The sequence below is a fragment of the Tamandua tetradactyla genome, chromosome 6, assembly GCF_023851605.1.
Source record: "Tamandua tetradactyla isolate mTamTet1 chromosome 6, mTamTet1.pri, whole genome shotgun sequence".
NCBI lineage: Eukaryota > Metazoa > Chordata > Mammalia > Pilosa > Myrmecophagidae > Tamandua > Tamandua tetradactyla.
Window position 1 is genome coordinate 65575766 of NC_135332.1, and position 17659 is coordinate 65593424.

General features: G+C 38.7%; 1 protein-coding gene across 10 annotated transcripts in view; it reads left to right on the forward strand.

The window, feature by feature from the left end:
• The window catches only part of DNAH9 (dynein axonemal heavy chain 9), a 372566-nt gene that overhangs the window by 165960 nt on the left and 188947 nt on the right, over positions 1-17659 (forward strand). For all 10 annotated transcript variants that reach the window (XM_077166001.1, XM_077166002.1, XM_077166003.1 and 7 more), the window contains 5 exons: positions 4310-4520; positions 8068-8195; positions 9096-9204; positions 10949-11096; positions 16907-17081. In XM_077166001.1, the coding sequence (XP_077022116.1) occupies positions 4310-4520; positions 8068-8195; positions 9096-9204; positions 10949-11096; positions 16907-17081 (771 nt within the window). The remainder of the gene's footprint in view (positions 1-4309; positions 4521-8067; positions 8196-9095; positions 9205-10948; positions 11097-16906; positions 17082-17659) is intronic.

The window sequence follows — 17659 nt, forward strand, 5'->3', positions numbered from 1 at the left end:
ATAAAAACCTGTTCAAAATGTAAAATTGTATGGTTGATGACACACAAAATTCAGTGGAAGATTGAAAGATAAAGGCAAGGAAATCTCCCAGGATGTAAGATCTATGTATAGATATATACACACATACACAAAGGGACAGAAAGTGTGAGGGACAAGATAACATATAGTGGTTCAGTCTAAGATATCTACATGTTGCCAATAGAAATTCTAGAAAGAGATAGCAGAGAAAATGGAGAAGAGAAAAGTAGAAAAGATTGAATTTAAAAAAAAAATAAACTTACTTGAGCTGGGAAGACGCATGTCCAGATTGGAATGGCTCAGTGAAGACTTTACAGAAGAAAAAAAAAGGACTTATAGAAAGGTATATTTTAATAGAATTTCAGAAGTCAAGTATTAAGAGAAAAAAATAAAAGCTTCCTGATTAGGGGGTTAGAGTGGGGAGGCAGTACAGGTAACACAACAGGGGAATAAAACCAAACTAACATCAGAACCTCTCATCAGCAACACTGGACACTAAAGTATAATGAATTCAATTCTTATGTAGAATTCTATACCAATAAAATTATCATTTAACATACTTGCAAAACTAATAACTTTTACTTCTACCCTCTTTTGGAGTAAGTTATTTGAGGACATATTCCAACAACAATAAAAAAAGGATGAAAGACAAACAAAAATCATGGTATCCAAGGAACTCAATAATCCAAAAAAAAAAAAAATCCTGGAAATCCTAGGACTATGATAAGCAGGCCTAGAAAGAAATCAATCCAAATTAGAACAAGTCAGTGATCTTCGAGAAAAAGAACTTCAAGAAGAATGAATATAATAGTCAAAGTAAGAATAGACTAATAGCCAAATTCTTGTGTGTTTTGTTAAATGCAAGATTATGAGGACTCATGCACGTTTTCTTTCTATTAACAAAGAAAAAGAAAGGCAATTAAAAACATCAATGGGAGTGGGAATCTTGATCTAAATAAAAACAAATAAATGTGACATGATATTGATCAATACATGAAGTGTAAAAAAAAAAAGCACCCATTTGACCTTGGCTTGGTGCTTGGAAAATTGTCTCTCGAGTCATGATACCAGGCCCATAAAGGACACAACACATTCAGGCAACTATTTTCTTCCACAGCGAAAAATATCTGTAGTCGTAATCATGAAGGCTGTTGATTGGTCTTTTTCTTGGAATCATGGAAAATATAGAAGGTCTAAATATCATTAGAGAACAGAATGCAAATATTATAAAATACAAAAAGTAAAATTGGTCTGGCAGAAGATAGGAGATAGAAGGGAGAAGGAAAGATAAGGATATATGTATATTTATCTTACAAGTGATACTATCAAAAGTTAATGAATTCCTAACTGTCAAAAAGTGGAAATTACCCATTCATCAATTGATGAATGGATAAACAAAATGAGATATACCCACCAAATGCAATTTTATTTGGCAATAAAAAGGAATTAGGTACTAAAGTGCTGCAACATGGATGAGCCTTGAAAACACTATGCTAAGTAAAAGATGCCATTCACAAAGGACCATATATTGTATTATTTTATTTATATGAAATGTCCAGAATAGACAAATCTATAGAGGTAGAAAGCATATCCATGGTTACTTAGGGCTGAGGTGGCAGAATGGGGAGTGACTGCTAATGGGTATGTTATTTCCTTTGGGGGCGATGAAAATGCTCTAAAATTAGGTAGTTGTGATTGTTGCACAGCTCTGTGAACATACTAAAAGCCATTGAATTGAACACTGTAAAAGGATAAATTTTATGGAAGGTGAAGCTCAATAAAACAATTAAAATTTTTTAAAAAGTTGACAAAACTGGAAAGGAAATTTAAGTCTTCCCAGAATCAGTTGTTCATGCAAAAAATATACATATTTAATGTGCTTGTTTGAAAGGATGTATGTCCCCTAGAAAAGCTGTTTTAATCAAAATCCCATTTTGTAAAGGCAGAATAATCCCTTTTCAATACTGTATTTTGAATCTGTAATTAAATCATCTCCTGGTGATGTGATTTAATCGAGTGGTTGTTAAGCTAGATTAGGTGATGACGTGTCTCCACCCATTCTGGTGGGTCTTGATAAGTTTCTGGAGTCCTATAAAAGGGGAAACATTTTGGAGAAGAAAGAGATTCAGAGACAGCAGAGCAGAATGACATAGCCATGAGGAGCAGAGTCCACCAGCCAGCGACCTTTGGAGATGAAGAAGGAAAATGCCTCCCGGGGAACTTCATGAAACCAGAAGCCAGGAGAAGAAGCTAGCAGAAGACGCTGTGTTCCCCATGTGCCATTCCAGATGAGAGAGAAACCCCGACCATGTTCACCATGTGCCCTTCCACTTGAGAGAGAAACCCTGAACTTCACCGGCCTTCTTGAATCAAGGTATCTTCCCCTGGATGCCTTAGACTGGACATTTCTATAGACTTGTTTTAACTGGGACATTTTCTTGGCCTTAAAACTGTAAACTAGCAACTTATTAAATTCCCCTTTTTAAAAGCCATTCTGTTTCTGATATATTGCATTCTAGCAGTTAGCAAACTAGAACATGTAGTGTCTCCATTCAGCAGCCAGAGCTGCTCCTTTTCACCTTTTTTTCTCATTATCCTCCTCTTCTCCCTGTACTCTTCCTCTCTCCTTCCTGTTCCTCTTCCCCTCTGTTCTAGTTTGCTAGTTGCCAGAATGCAATATACTAGAAACAGAATGGCTTTTAAAAAGGGGAATTTAATACGTTGCTAGTTTACAGTTCTAAGGCCAAGAAAATGCCCCGATTAAAGCAAGTCTATAGGAATGTCCAATCTAAGGCATCCAGGGAAAGATACCTGGGTTCAAGGAGGTCGACAAAGTTCAGGGTTTCTCTCTCAAGGGTAAGGGCACATGGCAAACACAGAGTTTCTCTCTCATCTGGAAGGGCACATGGTGAACACAGTCAGGGTTCCTCTCTCATCTGGAAGGGCACGTGGTGAACATGGCATCATCTGCTAACTTCTTCTCCTGGCTTCCTGTTTCATGAAGCTCCCCAGGAGGCATTTTCCTTCTTCATCTGCAAAGGTCACTGGCTGGTGGACTCTGTTTCTCATGGCCATGTCGTTCTGCTCTGCTCTCTCTGAATCTCTTGCTTTCTCCAAAATGTTTCCTCTTTTACAGGATTCCAGTAAACTAATCAAGACCCACCCAAATGGGTGGAGACACACCTCCACTTAATCCGGTTTAACAACCACTCTTGATTAAATCACACCCCCAGGAGATGATATAATTACAGATCCAAACATACAATACTGAATAGGGATTAGAAGAAATGCTGCCTTTACAAAATGGGGTTAGGATTAAAACGCAGCTTTTCTAGGGCACATATATCCTTTCAAACCAACACACCCTCCTCCTAACTTGCTAACTGTAGGCACAGCATATACAAAGGCAAAGATGCAGAAAACAACATCATTGAAGAAATCCAAATAGTTGTTTGACTGAAATGTGTATGTTGGGGGATGGGAGAGAAGACTAAGGAAGCTGATATGGGCAAGGCTGCAAAAGGTCTTGTAAGCAAGGCTAAGGATTTGGGACTTCATCACAAAGCTATGGAGAACCACTAAAGCAAGAAGGAGATGGCAGTGACATGATCAGTTTTCATTCCAGCAAGTATACTCCTACAGCAAGGAAGAAGATGGATTGGGTTTGCAAAAGTAAGCCTGGAGGCAAGCTGGAAGAAGACTAGCATTGCAACCTTCAATGCTACCACTGTTGCCACAGGAATCCTTGACTCCAGCTTCGCCAAACCATCTGGCCAAACACATTGTGCTCTATGACACCTTTGTTATCCCTGTCTGGAATGTCCTTCCTGTTCATCTTCTAGGCAAACTCCTACTCATCCCTGAAGCCCCAGTTCCAATGCCCCTCCTTTGTTATTTCTTCCTTGTTCCTTTTAACTATATAAAATCAATTATTCCATCCTCTCTCTTCCCGCAGCACTCTATTCATACCTCTATGAGAGCCTCATCTTATGACAACTTGTCAACATGACTTTCTTCTCTATCGGACTATGAGAACATAGAGGATGGTAAAGTGTACCTCACCAGGTACACGCTCTAGTAATTAGTTGGTAACTAATAATTATATGGCTGAATGATAAATAAGTGAATAAATGACTTATATAGTTCCTGTATTTAGGACCCCATCTTGTCTGAGGGTGAATGACCCTCCCTCTTTGGACTTCAGGCCTCACTTCACAGAGCCTAGCTCGCGGAAGAGCAGATGGGATGCAAGTGAGTGACAGAATGGTCCCTCAACTTTGTGTCTCCCCAGGTGGTCCAGTTGGAGGAGTTGCTGGCAGTACGGCACTCCGTGTTCGTGGTGGGCAGCGCTGGGACTGGCAAGTCTCAGGTGCTCAGGTCCTTGCACAAGACTTACCAGATCATGAAACGTCGACCTGTCTGGACTGACCTCAATCCCAAAGCAGTCACAAATGATGAACTCTTTGGCATCATCAATCCAGCCACACGAGAATGGAAAGATGGTAAGAATGGGATAACCCTTGGAGAGAGTTATCTGTTATCCTCAAAGTTTCTTGGGTAGGGTTAGACACAGTATGGTGAGCTACAGTGCAGGGAACATTGGATGGATCTGTGCCAAGGCAGAAGGAAATGAAAAGACTAGTAGAAAGGAAGACACCAATTTTGCCTTAGAGCAGAACCGCAACCCTTTGGAGACCTCTTTCAGCTGCCCCTTCATAGAGAACTCTTAAAGAAGATACAGCAAGGCAAGCATTTTACTATAGTTTAGTGATTCTGGGGCACAAGCCATGGTGGGGATAATCTGCGCTGCCTGGATTTAAGGTACGTGTAGGGTAAAGAAGCCATGGCTCATTCCCAGGTTAGCATCCAACAGAGGGCCCCCCTCTTCCACTCAACATGCCCCCAGCACTGATGAGAAGTTGTGTTCCTCAAGTCATCATGACGAGGTCAGGCCCCCAGTGATGCTGAAAACATCCCTACAACTCTTGAAGAGAACCTAGAGCCATGGTCCCTTCTGCAGTGATTCAGGGGATCCCAAACACTTGTTCACTCAATGCTGTTTTCAGCATCACCTTCAAAAATTAAAAATCATTGCTAGGCATTGGAAAGGGTGCACTGTAATTGGTACAGAGCATAAAAGAAAATGGAGAAAATACTCCATGAACTGATAAGGACTTCTTTCTAAAAATTTCCTGGCTTTTAGAATGATAAAATCCCAGCACTCTCCTAATGTTTTCATGTCTGACTATATCAAAGTCAAAATCTCCAGATTTCCTTAATCTGGGAACTTCAATCAGAGGCCTAGAACAATGGGCTTTAATAAGCAGCCTTTCATTTCCCTGACTATTTGTGAAGCTTAGCATCTTTTTATTCTTACTGGTCTTAGCAATTTTACCTTTTGTGATTTTATTTTCCCTGGTCATTTTCTTGTAGTTTGTAAGCATTTTTTATATATATAAAATATTAACCCTTCATATGTCATATGCATTGCTAATGTTTTTTCCCTGTCTACCATTTGTGTATATATATTTTATATTAGATTTTGCTGTGCACTTTTTAAAAATTAAAGTTTATATTTATCTAGTCTTTTTAGCATCTGGGATTCCCATTTACTTTATAATTCTAACTTTCCACTATAGATATAGTATCATAAATTTGGTTCTAAAGAGTCTTTTTTACATTAACATTTTAAAAATCTACTTGGAGTTTATTTGGGGATTTATTATGAGGTAGGGTAGAGAATCAATGTGATTTCCTTGCAGCTGGATATTGACAAATACATCATCAAATTCAATATAACATGTAGTTTTAGAAATTTGCCTCCTTATATAGAAATATTCCTTTCTTGGTCGGTTCTTAGAACATTTCCAAAAATTAGCAATTTGGTTGCCTACCAAGAAAGTTGTATAAATTCAAAAGTATCAATAACAGGCCATATTCTCTGATAATGTGAGAAATTTAGAAACAAATAGCAAATAACCAAAAATAATTCTACTACTTGCAAATCAAGAAATGTTCTCTTAACCCTGGGATCAAAGAGAAAATGAAATTGCAAACCCTCTAAGAAGCAGTAAAATGGAAAACACTTCAAACAAAATCTATGAGATATATCTAAAGCCTGTAAGAGAAAGTCTTAAACTCTTGCCTTATTATAGAAGGTAGGCCGAGATAAAGGAAATTAGTATCCATCTTAGGAAATTATTCAAAGAATAATAACCTAAAAAAAAAATTAGAAAAAAAGAACTAATAAAGATAAAAGCTGGCATTAGAGGGAAGGAAAATAAAAAATCATAAAAAGAATAAATAAATATATATCAATTCTTTGTAAATACCTCTAAAATTAATTTGTTGTGAGTATGATTAATGAAATAAAAGAGTAGAAGTATTTGAGATTAGGTTTTAGAAAGAAGACATAACAATATAGACAAGATTAAATTAGAAGAGAACACGTAATTAGATGACAACATATTTGAAAAATGTGAAGAAATAGTAACTCTTTAGCAAAATATAAATTAACAAAATTTACCCAGTAAGGGCAGGCCACGGTGGCTCAGCAGGTAAGAATGCTTGCCTGCCAAGCCCGAGGACCGGGGTTCGATTCCTGGTGCCTGCCCATGTAAAATAAATAAATAAATAAATAAATAAAAAAGGGGAATCTATAAAAAAAAAAAAAAAAAAAAATTTACCCAGTAAGACAGAAGTCTTGAGTAAGCTAATGAAAAACATTGTAGTCAGGACAAAAAGCAAAGAATTCCAAAATCATTAAAGACAACCCTCAAATCATTTTATGAAGCCAACATAATCTTGATTTTGAACTTTTTAAATAATCAAACCAAGAAAACCCAATTTTACTTACTAATATATGTGCAGAACTTCTAAATAAAATATCAGTGAAGAGAATCCAGCAATATCTCAAAAGAATAGTACAATAATATAATATCCTTACATTCCTGAAATAGAATCTATTCCTGGAATTTAAGGATAGATCAACCACAAAAATGTATTAGCATAAAGCATTGAGGAAATAAAGGAGAAAATCATATGATCAGTCAACAGATGCTAAAAGCTCTACAACCATTCCTAATTTTTTAAAAATCCTAGGTAAAACAGGAATGGGAAGAAGTATCTTAAATATGATAAACACCCTTCACCAAAAGTGGGAAATAACTCATTCTGAATGATTATACAAGCCATTTCCATTGGACATCAGGAACAAGGCAAGGAGGCCTACTCTCAACATCGTTATTCTGTACTGGGGGTGGGAGGCGGATTCTAACACATACCATGAGACGAGAAAATGGAATACTGGTGTAAGGATTGGAAGGAGAAAATATTAGTCTTTTACCGATGATTCAACTTTATACCTAGAAAACCCAAGAGATGTTGTTGAAAAAATCACTAAAATGAGTAAGGAAATTTGTTAAGGTAATTGGTATTAGTATTCAGCCATAAAAAAAATGAAATACTGATACATGCTACAACAGGATGAACCTCAAAAATATTATGCAACGTGAAAAAAGCCAGGCACAAAAGGTCACATATCATGTGATTCCATTTATATGAAATACCCATAAGAGGTAAATCTATAGGTTTCTAGGGGTGGGAGGAAATGAGGCAATGATGAGTGACTACTCAGTGGGTACAGGGTTTTCTTTTAGGGTAATGAAAATGTTCTAGAACTAGATAGAGGAGGTGGCGGTGATACAACATTGTGAATATGCTAAATGCCACTAAGTTGGACACTTGGAGATTGTTAATTTTATGTTAAGTGGATTTTACCTCAGTTTAAAAACTAGTACTATTTTGAAAACTTCTTTCAAAGTTTGAAAAATTTTGAAAACTAGTATTATCAAGGTTTGTTGCTGTTGCTACAAAAAGTTAGAGAGCATGGCACCTTGGGAGTCTTTGGGAGAACATGATATAAAACCAGATCTGGCCCAGCTCTTCCATTTACATCTTCTGAGTGTTGTAGCTAATGGGGAAATGCTGTGTTGAGAGAAAGAGCATTTATGGTGAAATGGAAAATAAGGAATCCGTGGTTTCTTCTAGGATTGTTCTCTTCCATCATGAGGGAGCTTGCCAACATCACCCATGATGGGCCCAAGTGGATTTTACTGGATGGGGATATAGACCCCATGTGGATTGAGTCTCTAAACACTGTCATGGATGATAACAAGGTATCTCTGTGCCATCCCTAATTGTCTAAGAAACCAGTCCCTGAGTGTGGCAGCCACATTCAGAAATCTGGATTCCACATGATGGCCAGCCCAGAGTAAGGAAAGATTACAGTTGTTTCAGCTGACATTGCAAAGCCCTCACATTTGCTTGAACAACTTTCACTTACTTCATTCAATAGATCTGCCATTGTTCACTACATTTTCAGCCTTGCTGGAATTTCCTTCAGATTCCTCTTCACATATATTAATTTAATATTTAGGGCTGAAAGGGATTTGAAATTATGTATTCAAATCTTTTTTTCTTTCATTTTTCCCTTTTTTATAAATAGAGAAACTGAGAATCAGAAACATTCCGTCAAATATTTTGGCGGTGGCAAATCTTTATCCTTTGAGAGCATATTTTATGTTTTATGAACAATGAAAATTGACTGAGTGCAAAAAATTAGATGTTAAACCAATAATGCCACTGCTAAAGGATGGTGACTAAATCAAATCAGAGACTTCATTTTTCATGCCACTCCAAATTTTGTTCAAAAAGCACACCAGAATAGAAGTTTAAAAATTTTTTCAAAATTTTCAGAATCATTAGGACAAATGTATCAGCTCTTAAAAGGACGAGTACTGATATGAAACCTAAGGTTTTTCCTTTAATACTTTTATTTGATCCCTTTATTTAGTCATTAGGAACATTGACATCATTTTAAATAAATTTCCCCTGATACAAACACACATACATACAGTGATAGGGGTAGAGGTAGTACAGAAAGAGAGAGAGGATTATTTTGAAAATTTAGAAAATCCTTACAATCATGAAAAAAAGACATTAATCAGCCAACCCCCCACCCATGGGTCATACATACTAACTCCTCCAATACTTGTCAAGTTCTTTGATATTTCCAGGTGCTAACCCTGGCAAGCAATGAGAGGATCCCTCTGAGTCCCACAATGAGACTTCTCTTTGAGATCAGCCACCTGCGCACAGCCACCCCAGCAACTGTCTCCAGAGCAGGTACAGTGCAAGAAAGGAAAAAATGTTCACAGACTAGAGAGAGGCGTCTCTAGCCATATGCACAGTTTCGTTGGCTCTAGAGGAAGTTCCAAACAGAAGTCAGACACCAAAGCTGATCACCCAAAATTTAGCCTAGTTCTCAGCCCTTAATTTGCTTTCACCAGGATGAGCAATTCTCTAAGGCCAGGGCTGTGTGATATTTTAATTCAGAAATGCTGTGATGATGGGAAGGGCAATGGCCCCTGAAGTGGACAACACTCATCTGTACATATGTGCCTCAAATTAGACTACCTTTAGGCCTCTTTTAGTCTCCATATCATTGGAGATGACCTAGCATTGCAGTTCCTTACTAAATACTGATGGGAGTGTCAGTTTTATAGCTTAACTTTCCTCTATCTCCACTGACTAAATTTATCAGCAGAGGCTAGAGGATAGAGATAACACTTGTGGCCTCTACCATGATATCAGATCTGCTTTCAAGGACCTGTGCTGAGGTTGATGAACACAGGCCAGTAGATTTACTCTCCCACTCTGTATTAATTTGCTGTGGCTGCTGTAACAAATTACCACAAACGTAGTGGCTTGAAACAACAGAAATGTATTCTTTCACAGTTCTAGGAGCCTGAGGACCAAAACCAAGGTGTCAGCACGCCGTGCTCATTCAGACAGTTCTCGGGAAGAATCCTTCCTTGCCTCTTCTAGTTTTGGGTGGCTACAGGCATTCCTTGGCTTGTGGCAGCATAGTCCCAATCTCTGCCTTCATCTTTTTCTACTCTCTGTGCGTATCTCCTCTGTTTCTTAGAAGGACAGTTGTAAGTGCCTGACTCAAATAATTCAGGATGATCTCATCTAGAGAGACTTAATTACATTTGAAAAGACCCTTTTTCCAAGTAATATTGCATTCATAGGTTCCTGGGGTTAATACATGCACAAAGCTTTCAGGGACCATCATTCGGCCCACTACATACTCCCACACAAAGACAAGTATTGCTTATGAATATCAGCTTTCTCTCCTCCAGACCCTGGACTTGGCCTCTGGCTCCTTCTCAGCACAGCTCTCCACACAGCTTTTATTAGTCAGTGGGAGTTGGTCTTCTATAGTAAGTCCATTAGCCTTCTGACACCTACGCCAGAACTGTGTCCTTTTTAAGTCCAGACTACTGTATGTTTTCTAAACAGAAGAAATAACTTCCCTGGTGGGAAGAATATGCTGACATTTATGGAATAGTCACTCTATTACTTTCCAAGGGCTGCATAAATGACTACAAACTGGGTGGCTTAAAACAACAGAGATGTATTCTCTCACAGTTCTGAAGGCCAGAAGTCTAAAACCAAGGTGCCATGAGGACAATGCTCCCTCTGGAGACTCTAGAGGAGAACCCTTCCTTGCCTCTTCCAGCTTCTGGTAGCTGCAGGCATTCCTTGGCTTCTTGGGCTTATTCCACATCACTCCAATCTCTGCCTCCGTCATCACATAGCCCTTTTACCTTGTGCATCTTCCTCTTCTGTCTATCTAATTTCCCTCTGCCTCACTCTTGTCCTTACCTGTCCTTGGAGTTAGGGCTCACTCAGGTAATGCAGTAAGATCTCATCTAGTAGTCCTCAAGTTAATTATACCTGCAAAGACCCTTTTTCTAAATAAGGTCATATTCACAGGTTCTGAGGGTTGAGACATAGATGTATCTTTTAGGGAAGCACTGTTTAAATCTCTGCATTCACTGAACAATATTCTTTGTGTTTCCAGGGATCCTGTACATCAACCCAGCAGACCTTGGATGGAACCCTCCTGTGAGCAGCTGGATTGACAAAAGGGAAATACAGACAGAGAAAGCCAACCTAACCATTCTGTTTGACAAGTATCTTCCAATCTGCTTAGACACACTCAGAACCAGGTAGGCCAAGGAATGAGGAAGGTAGCAAGGTAAAGCAGCCATAAAGAGTCTGTTGGCTCGCCTCTTATATCCTGCTGATGTTCTGTCCTTTCCCCAAAGTCAGATGTCCCCAAAGCATTCCCCTCCAGGAACAAAAGATGGCAGAGGGGCACACACGTAGCCAGTACAGGCAAGAAATGAGGTAAGTGAAGGAAAGAAATATTTAGAGTATCTTCCATGAGTGCCACATGAGAGTATCCAAGGGAGGCTAAAATTTCAGATTACAATCATGTTATTCAGAGTCTTTGGTCTGCAGGAAAACAGTTGGCCCTCCTACCATGATCTACAGGCCAGATCTACAAGTGAGGATGACACCTATCAGTGACACGTGAGGCCACTTCCTGCTCCTGGCTGTGTATATTCATGGCCCAGATAATGCAGGATTAAGTATAAAGCATCATTTGGCTAATAAGGTCCCTCTGGATGCTGTTGGTTCACTTTTCATCTTATAGTTTGCCAAAAGCAAAAGCAAAAGAAGTAAGCCCTGACCACCTGTCACTTAAACAGGAGACTAATTGCTGTTAACCAAAAGGATACCTATTACAGCAAGAAAATTATGTGTCCAACATTTAGAACCTTCTTTTGTTTTACACTAATTCTTTTTTCTGGCATCCAATCCTGTAGTGTGATACGCTGATATAATTAGCCCCATTTTAGAACTTGTTCCCTGCTGCTGCAGCCCAGGCCTTCTTCCAGCTCGCTACCTGCCATGGGAAGGGGAGATTATTTGACTTCTTTTCTCCTTACTTTCCTAGTCACTTCTCACCAGCTACAGCTCCTGACCCCTGCAGGGTTGGAAAGGGACAGTAAGAAAAGGAAAACAGTCAAGAGAGGTCTTACTTGCCTAGAACTTAATTATCCTGACTATGGCAGATTTTGAAATCAGACCCTGTCTTGTGAGGGACTATGATGAGTTCCTTAGACTCTCCCATCACATTCCCACCTGCCATTCCTGAAACCAAGCAAATGCCTCTCATTCAACAAGTCACTGGTAGCTCCTCACACAAACCCATACCTCTCACCCCTCCAGTTGGCCCCCCTGGCCAGCATCTAAAACACCCCATGTGCAGTGGCCCACACCTGGATTCCAGGAAATACTGATACCTCCTCAGCTTTGGCAAACTGCAATGTAGGTTGCCCCATCAAGAAATCTTCCTATACTCCACTGTTAGATCCTCAAGTCTCTTTAGTAGACCTGTTGAAGCCCATTTCCCCAGACTTTCTATCAGAGCAATCACCCACCTTCACTATGGGGTCAGGGTTGGAAAGATGTGTTCAATACACACTAAGAGCTCTCTCAAGATCCTGAAGACTAATAACCAGCCCCTCCATTAAAATGAAAATGCACGTTGTCTGGAATCCCAGTTTGAAATGTAAGGTAGATGGCTCCTGTTGTTTTGGTGTCTCATTCAAAAGTGTGCCTGGGATAATTCCCCTTCAACATGCTGTTACAAATACATGTCAAGTAAAATAAAGGAGATAATGAGAGGGTACTGTAGACAACTATTAAGCTAACAAACTAGACAACTTATATGAAATCAACAACTTCCTAGAAAAGAAAGAACAGCCAACATTGACTTAAGAAGAAATAGAAGACCTCAACAAACCAATCACAAATAAAGAGATTGAATCAGGCATCAGAAAACTCTCCAAAAACAAAAGTCCAAGACCAGATGCCCTCACATGTGATTTCTACCAAACACTCAAGAAAGAATTGTACCAATCCTGCTCAAATTCTTCAAGAAAATTGAAGAAGAGGAAAGGCTACCTAACTCATTCTATGAAGCCAACATCACCCTCATACCAAAGCCAGACAAAGATACTACAAGAAAAGAAAATTACAATTTTTTTAATGAATATAGATGCAAAAATCCTCAAAAAAATGCTTGCAAATTAAATCCAGCAGCACATTAAAAAAATTATGCACCATGACCAAGTGGGATTTATTCCAGGTATGTATTTCTGGTTCAATACAAGAAAATCGATTAATGTAATAGACCATATCAATGTCAAAGCAGAAAAACATGATCTTCTTGAATAATGCAGAAAAGGCATTTGACAAAATTCAGGATTTCTTGATGAAAACAACAAAGAATAGGAATAGAAGGAAACTTCCTCAATATGATAAAGGTAATAAATGAAAAAAAAAAACAGCGCTAACAGCATACTCAGTGAGGGAAGACTGAAAGCTTTCCCTTTAAGATCAGGAACAAGACAAGGTTGCCCATTGTCACCACTGTTATCCAAATTGGAAAGGAAGAAGTAAAGTTTTCACTGTTTGTGGATGACATGATCCTGTATGTAGAAAATCCTGAAGAATCTACAGTAAAGCTAATAGAGCTAATAAATGAATACAACAAAGTGGTAGGACACAAGATTAACATGCAAAAATCAGTAGTATTTCTATACACCAGATATAAGCAATCTGAGGAGGAAATCAAGAAAAAAACTTCCATTTGCAATAGCAACCAAAAGAATCAAATATCTAGTAATAAATTTAACCAAGGACATAAAAGACCCATACTCATAAGACTATAAAACTTTGCTAAAAGAAATCAAGGAAGACCTACATAAATGGAAGAACATATCATGTTCTTGGATTGGAAGACTAAATATAGTTAAGATGTCAGTTCTACCCAAGCTGATGTATAGACTCAATATAATACCAATTAAAATCCCAACAACTTACTTTACAGAAATAGAAAAATGGATAATCAAATTTATTTGGAAGAGAAGATTTTATTTATTCCAAATTTATTTGGAAGAGTACCCCAAATAAATAAAAATATCTTGAGAGGGAAAAATGAAGTGGTAGGTCTCAGATTACCTGACTTTAAAACATATTATAAAGCTGCAGTGGTCAAAATGGCATAAGGATAGCTGTATTGACCACTAGAATCAAACTGAGTGTTCCGAGATGGACCCTTACATCTATAGCCAAGTGGTCTTTGATAAGGCAGTCAAGTCAACTCAACTGAGACAGAAAAGCCTCTTCAACAAATGGTGTTTGGAGAGCTGGATATCCACGTCCTTAAGAACAAAAGAGAACCCATATCTCACACCTTATACAAAAAACTCAAAGACCTAAACATTAGAACTAAGATCATAAAACTTTTAGAAGAAAATATAGGGAACTATTTTAAGAATCTTGTGATAGATGGTAGTTTCCTAGACCTTATACCCAAAATATGAGCAATTAGAAGACCTAGGTAAATGGGATCTCTTCAAAATTGAATACTAATGTATCAAAGGATACATTAGAAAGTAAAAAGGCAGCCTACACGATGGGAGACAATATTTGGAAACTATATATCAGTTAAGGGTTTAATATCCAGAATATATAAAGATATTCTACAACTCAACAATAAAAAGACAACCCAATTAAAAATGGGCCAAAGACATGGACAGACACTTTCCTGAAGAGGAAAGCATAAGAAAAGATGCTCACTGGCTATTAAGGAATGCAAATCAAAATGAAGTATCTCACACCTACTAGAATGGCCATTATCAAAAAAACAGAAAATGACAAGTGCTGGAGAGGATATTGAAAAAGAGGCACACTTATTCACTGTTCGTGGGAATGTAAAATGGTGCAACCACTCTGGAGGGTAGTTCGGCAGTTCCTCAGGAAGCTAAGTATAGAATTGCCATATGATCCAGCATCCCATTACTAGGTATATATTCAGAGGAAATGAATGCAGAGACACAAACTGACCTTTTCACATGGATATTTATAATGGTGTTATTCAAAATTGATGAGATGAAAGCAGTCCACATGTCCATCAGTAGACAAGTGGTTAAACAAGCTGTGGTATATAGATAATGATGAAATATTACACAGCCATAAGACAGAATAAAGTCATGAAGCATATAACAATGTGGATGAAACTTGAAGACATTATGCTGATGGAAATTAGCCAGAAACAAAAGAACAAATACTGTATGTTCTCACTTATATGAACTAACATTAATGAGTGAACTTTGAGAGTTAAAGTTGAGAACACAGGTTATCAGGAGATAGGCGGAGGGCAGAAATAAGGCATTTGATGCCGAAGGAATACAGAATGTTCAACAAGACTGATTCTAAAGGCCCAGAAATGGATAGCACAATACTATCTGATGGTAGCAAAATATTGTAATGCACTGAATGAAGCTGTGTGAGTGTGGTTGACGGAGAAGGGTTGAGGGCATGTATGACACAAGAAGGAAAGACAGAGGATAAGAACTATGATGGTATAACTTAGCGATGCCTAGAATGAGCAGTGATGGTGATTAAATGTACAAATATAAGAATGTCTTTGCATGAGGGAGAACAAATGAATGTCAACAGTGCAAGTTATTGGAAATGGAATGGTATATGGGAAAAAATAGAATCAATGCTTACTAGGATCTACAGTTAGCAGTAACATTGTAATGTGCTTCCATTTACTGTAACAAAGGCAATACACCAAAGCTAAATGTCAGTAAGCAGGGGATATAGGAGAGGGGTATGGGATTCTTTGCAGAATAAATGGAAATGTCCTCATGTAGATTGCGGTGGTGATGGCATAGTTATGTGATTATAGTGGAACCATTGATTTTTTTACTTAGGTTGGATTGTATGAGATGTGAATAAAACTGTTTTAAAAATTAATAAATATGTGTGTGTGTGTGTGTGTGTGTGTGTGTGTGTGTGTGTGATAAACGAAGTATACAGTCTTCTCATCCCTTGAATGGGAGCAAGACCTATACTCCTGGACCACTTCACAGCATTGTTGTAAGGATTATAAGGAGATTAATAGAAGCACAAACCCAAAGCACCAAGAAGAACAGAATGCTCTGCAACTCTGAAGCCCAATGCTAGGAAATGAATTTTAAAGTGTCAGCTGGTGGTGGTGTTCCTCTAATGACAGTGGACCCTGCCTCTGTGTGTCCTGTGAGCTCATCATCCCATGGGAGGTAGTGATACAGACAGGCTCTCAAGTGGTGTTGAGTGTGTGGTTTTGTGGTGTACACCTGTATATGTTACTGTGATGAGAGTGCCCATATAGAAGCGTGTGTGTGCATGTGTGTGGGTGTATGCATGTGTGTGTGTGTGTACCTATTTCCTTGTCATGGGATGGCTTTTATGCATCTCTTGATATCTGCCTTTCTGCCAAAACATTGAAGCCCAGACCAGGCCAAAGCAAAGTCAGATGAGGAGCTCCATTAAATATATGGAGGCATATTTTCACATGAGGAGCTCCATTAATTAATCATGATTGTATAAAATAACCATCACCCAGGCCCCTCTACCCCCCAGATAAGATTCTGGCCCCAGACAAAATGTTTCTGGTGTGTTTGAATCAAGGGATCTTTTCTGAAGTGAAATGGAAGCACAGACCTCAGAAGCGCACCCAGCTTGGCTCTTCAGATGCTTTCTGACAACTGAAGAAATTGTAAAAGGAGTGAAACTGTGAGGTATTGGCTCATTTTGTTGCAGCTGCTGCGTTCCACAAGGACTAAGAGGGAGAATCCTCAGTATTTAGAGAAGGAAAGAGTGGGGGGGGGGGGGGTATCATAGGAAAGGAAGGTAAGAAAATGAGTCCTCGCTGGAGAACTCTGTGCATTTACTTCTTTCCAAAGGAGATGGCCCAAGAATACCTGATGAGAATAATCACTACGGTCCTCTTCATCCCAAAGAACTTGATAATTCCAGAGACCATCAAAACCAAGAAATTTGCTAGATGACCAGTCACACCTCAGAATGCAGCATCCCATTTTTCTGAGCACTTTTGGGTCTCTCTTTGCAGGTTTAAGAAGATTATCCCAATCCCAGAGCAGAGCATGGTTCAGATGCTGTGCTACCTTCTGGAGTGCCTTCTGACCAAGGAGGACATCCCTGTAGACTGCCCCAAGGAAATTTATGAACTTTATTTTGTGTTTGCTGCCATCTGGGCTTTTGGTGGAGCAATGGTCCAAGACCAGGTAAGAGGGTGTGCTCATGTTAACACCCATACTCTGTTCTGCACTGGCTAAAACGGATTTCCCAGCAAAGATTTGGGAGATGTGACAGTGAAGTGTCAGAACCAATTTTAGGGCATCACAGTTGTCTACTCACTGTTTTGCTAGAGCCATCAATCCCCATAGAAGGGCTTCATTCAGTGAGAGAGATAAGATTGTGGTGTGTTTGGAGCTGTTGTTTTTAAAATTAATGAACCTATCTCCTAACCTCAATGGAGCAGTTACAGTGTTTGTGTTTGAGTAACTATTTATATAAGTGCATCCATTTTTCAAGGTGATGTGTATTTTATAGAGAGAGATGGGGTGGTCCTGTGTTTAGAAGTATCAGTGAAAGGAACCCCTTTAGCCTTAGAAAGATCTTCTATAACAAGGATGATATAAGGCTGCTCTGTACCAACACAGCATATGCCATCATATCAACATACCTCTAAAACACAGAGCTGTCCAAAAAGATTGGACCAAAGGTTAATTGGCATCTAGACATGGGAAATAAAAAGGAATTTATCTCATGGTGTTGGTTGCTGTGCCCTCATGCTCTTTGG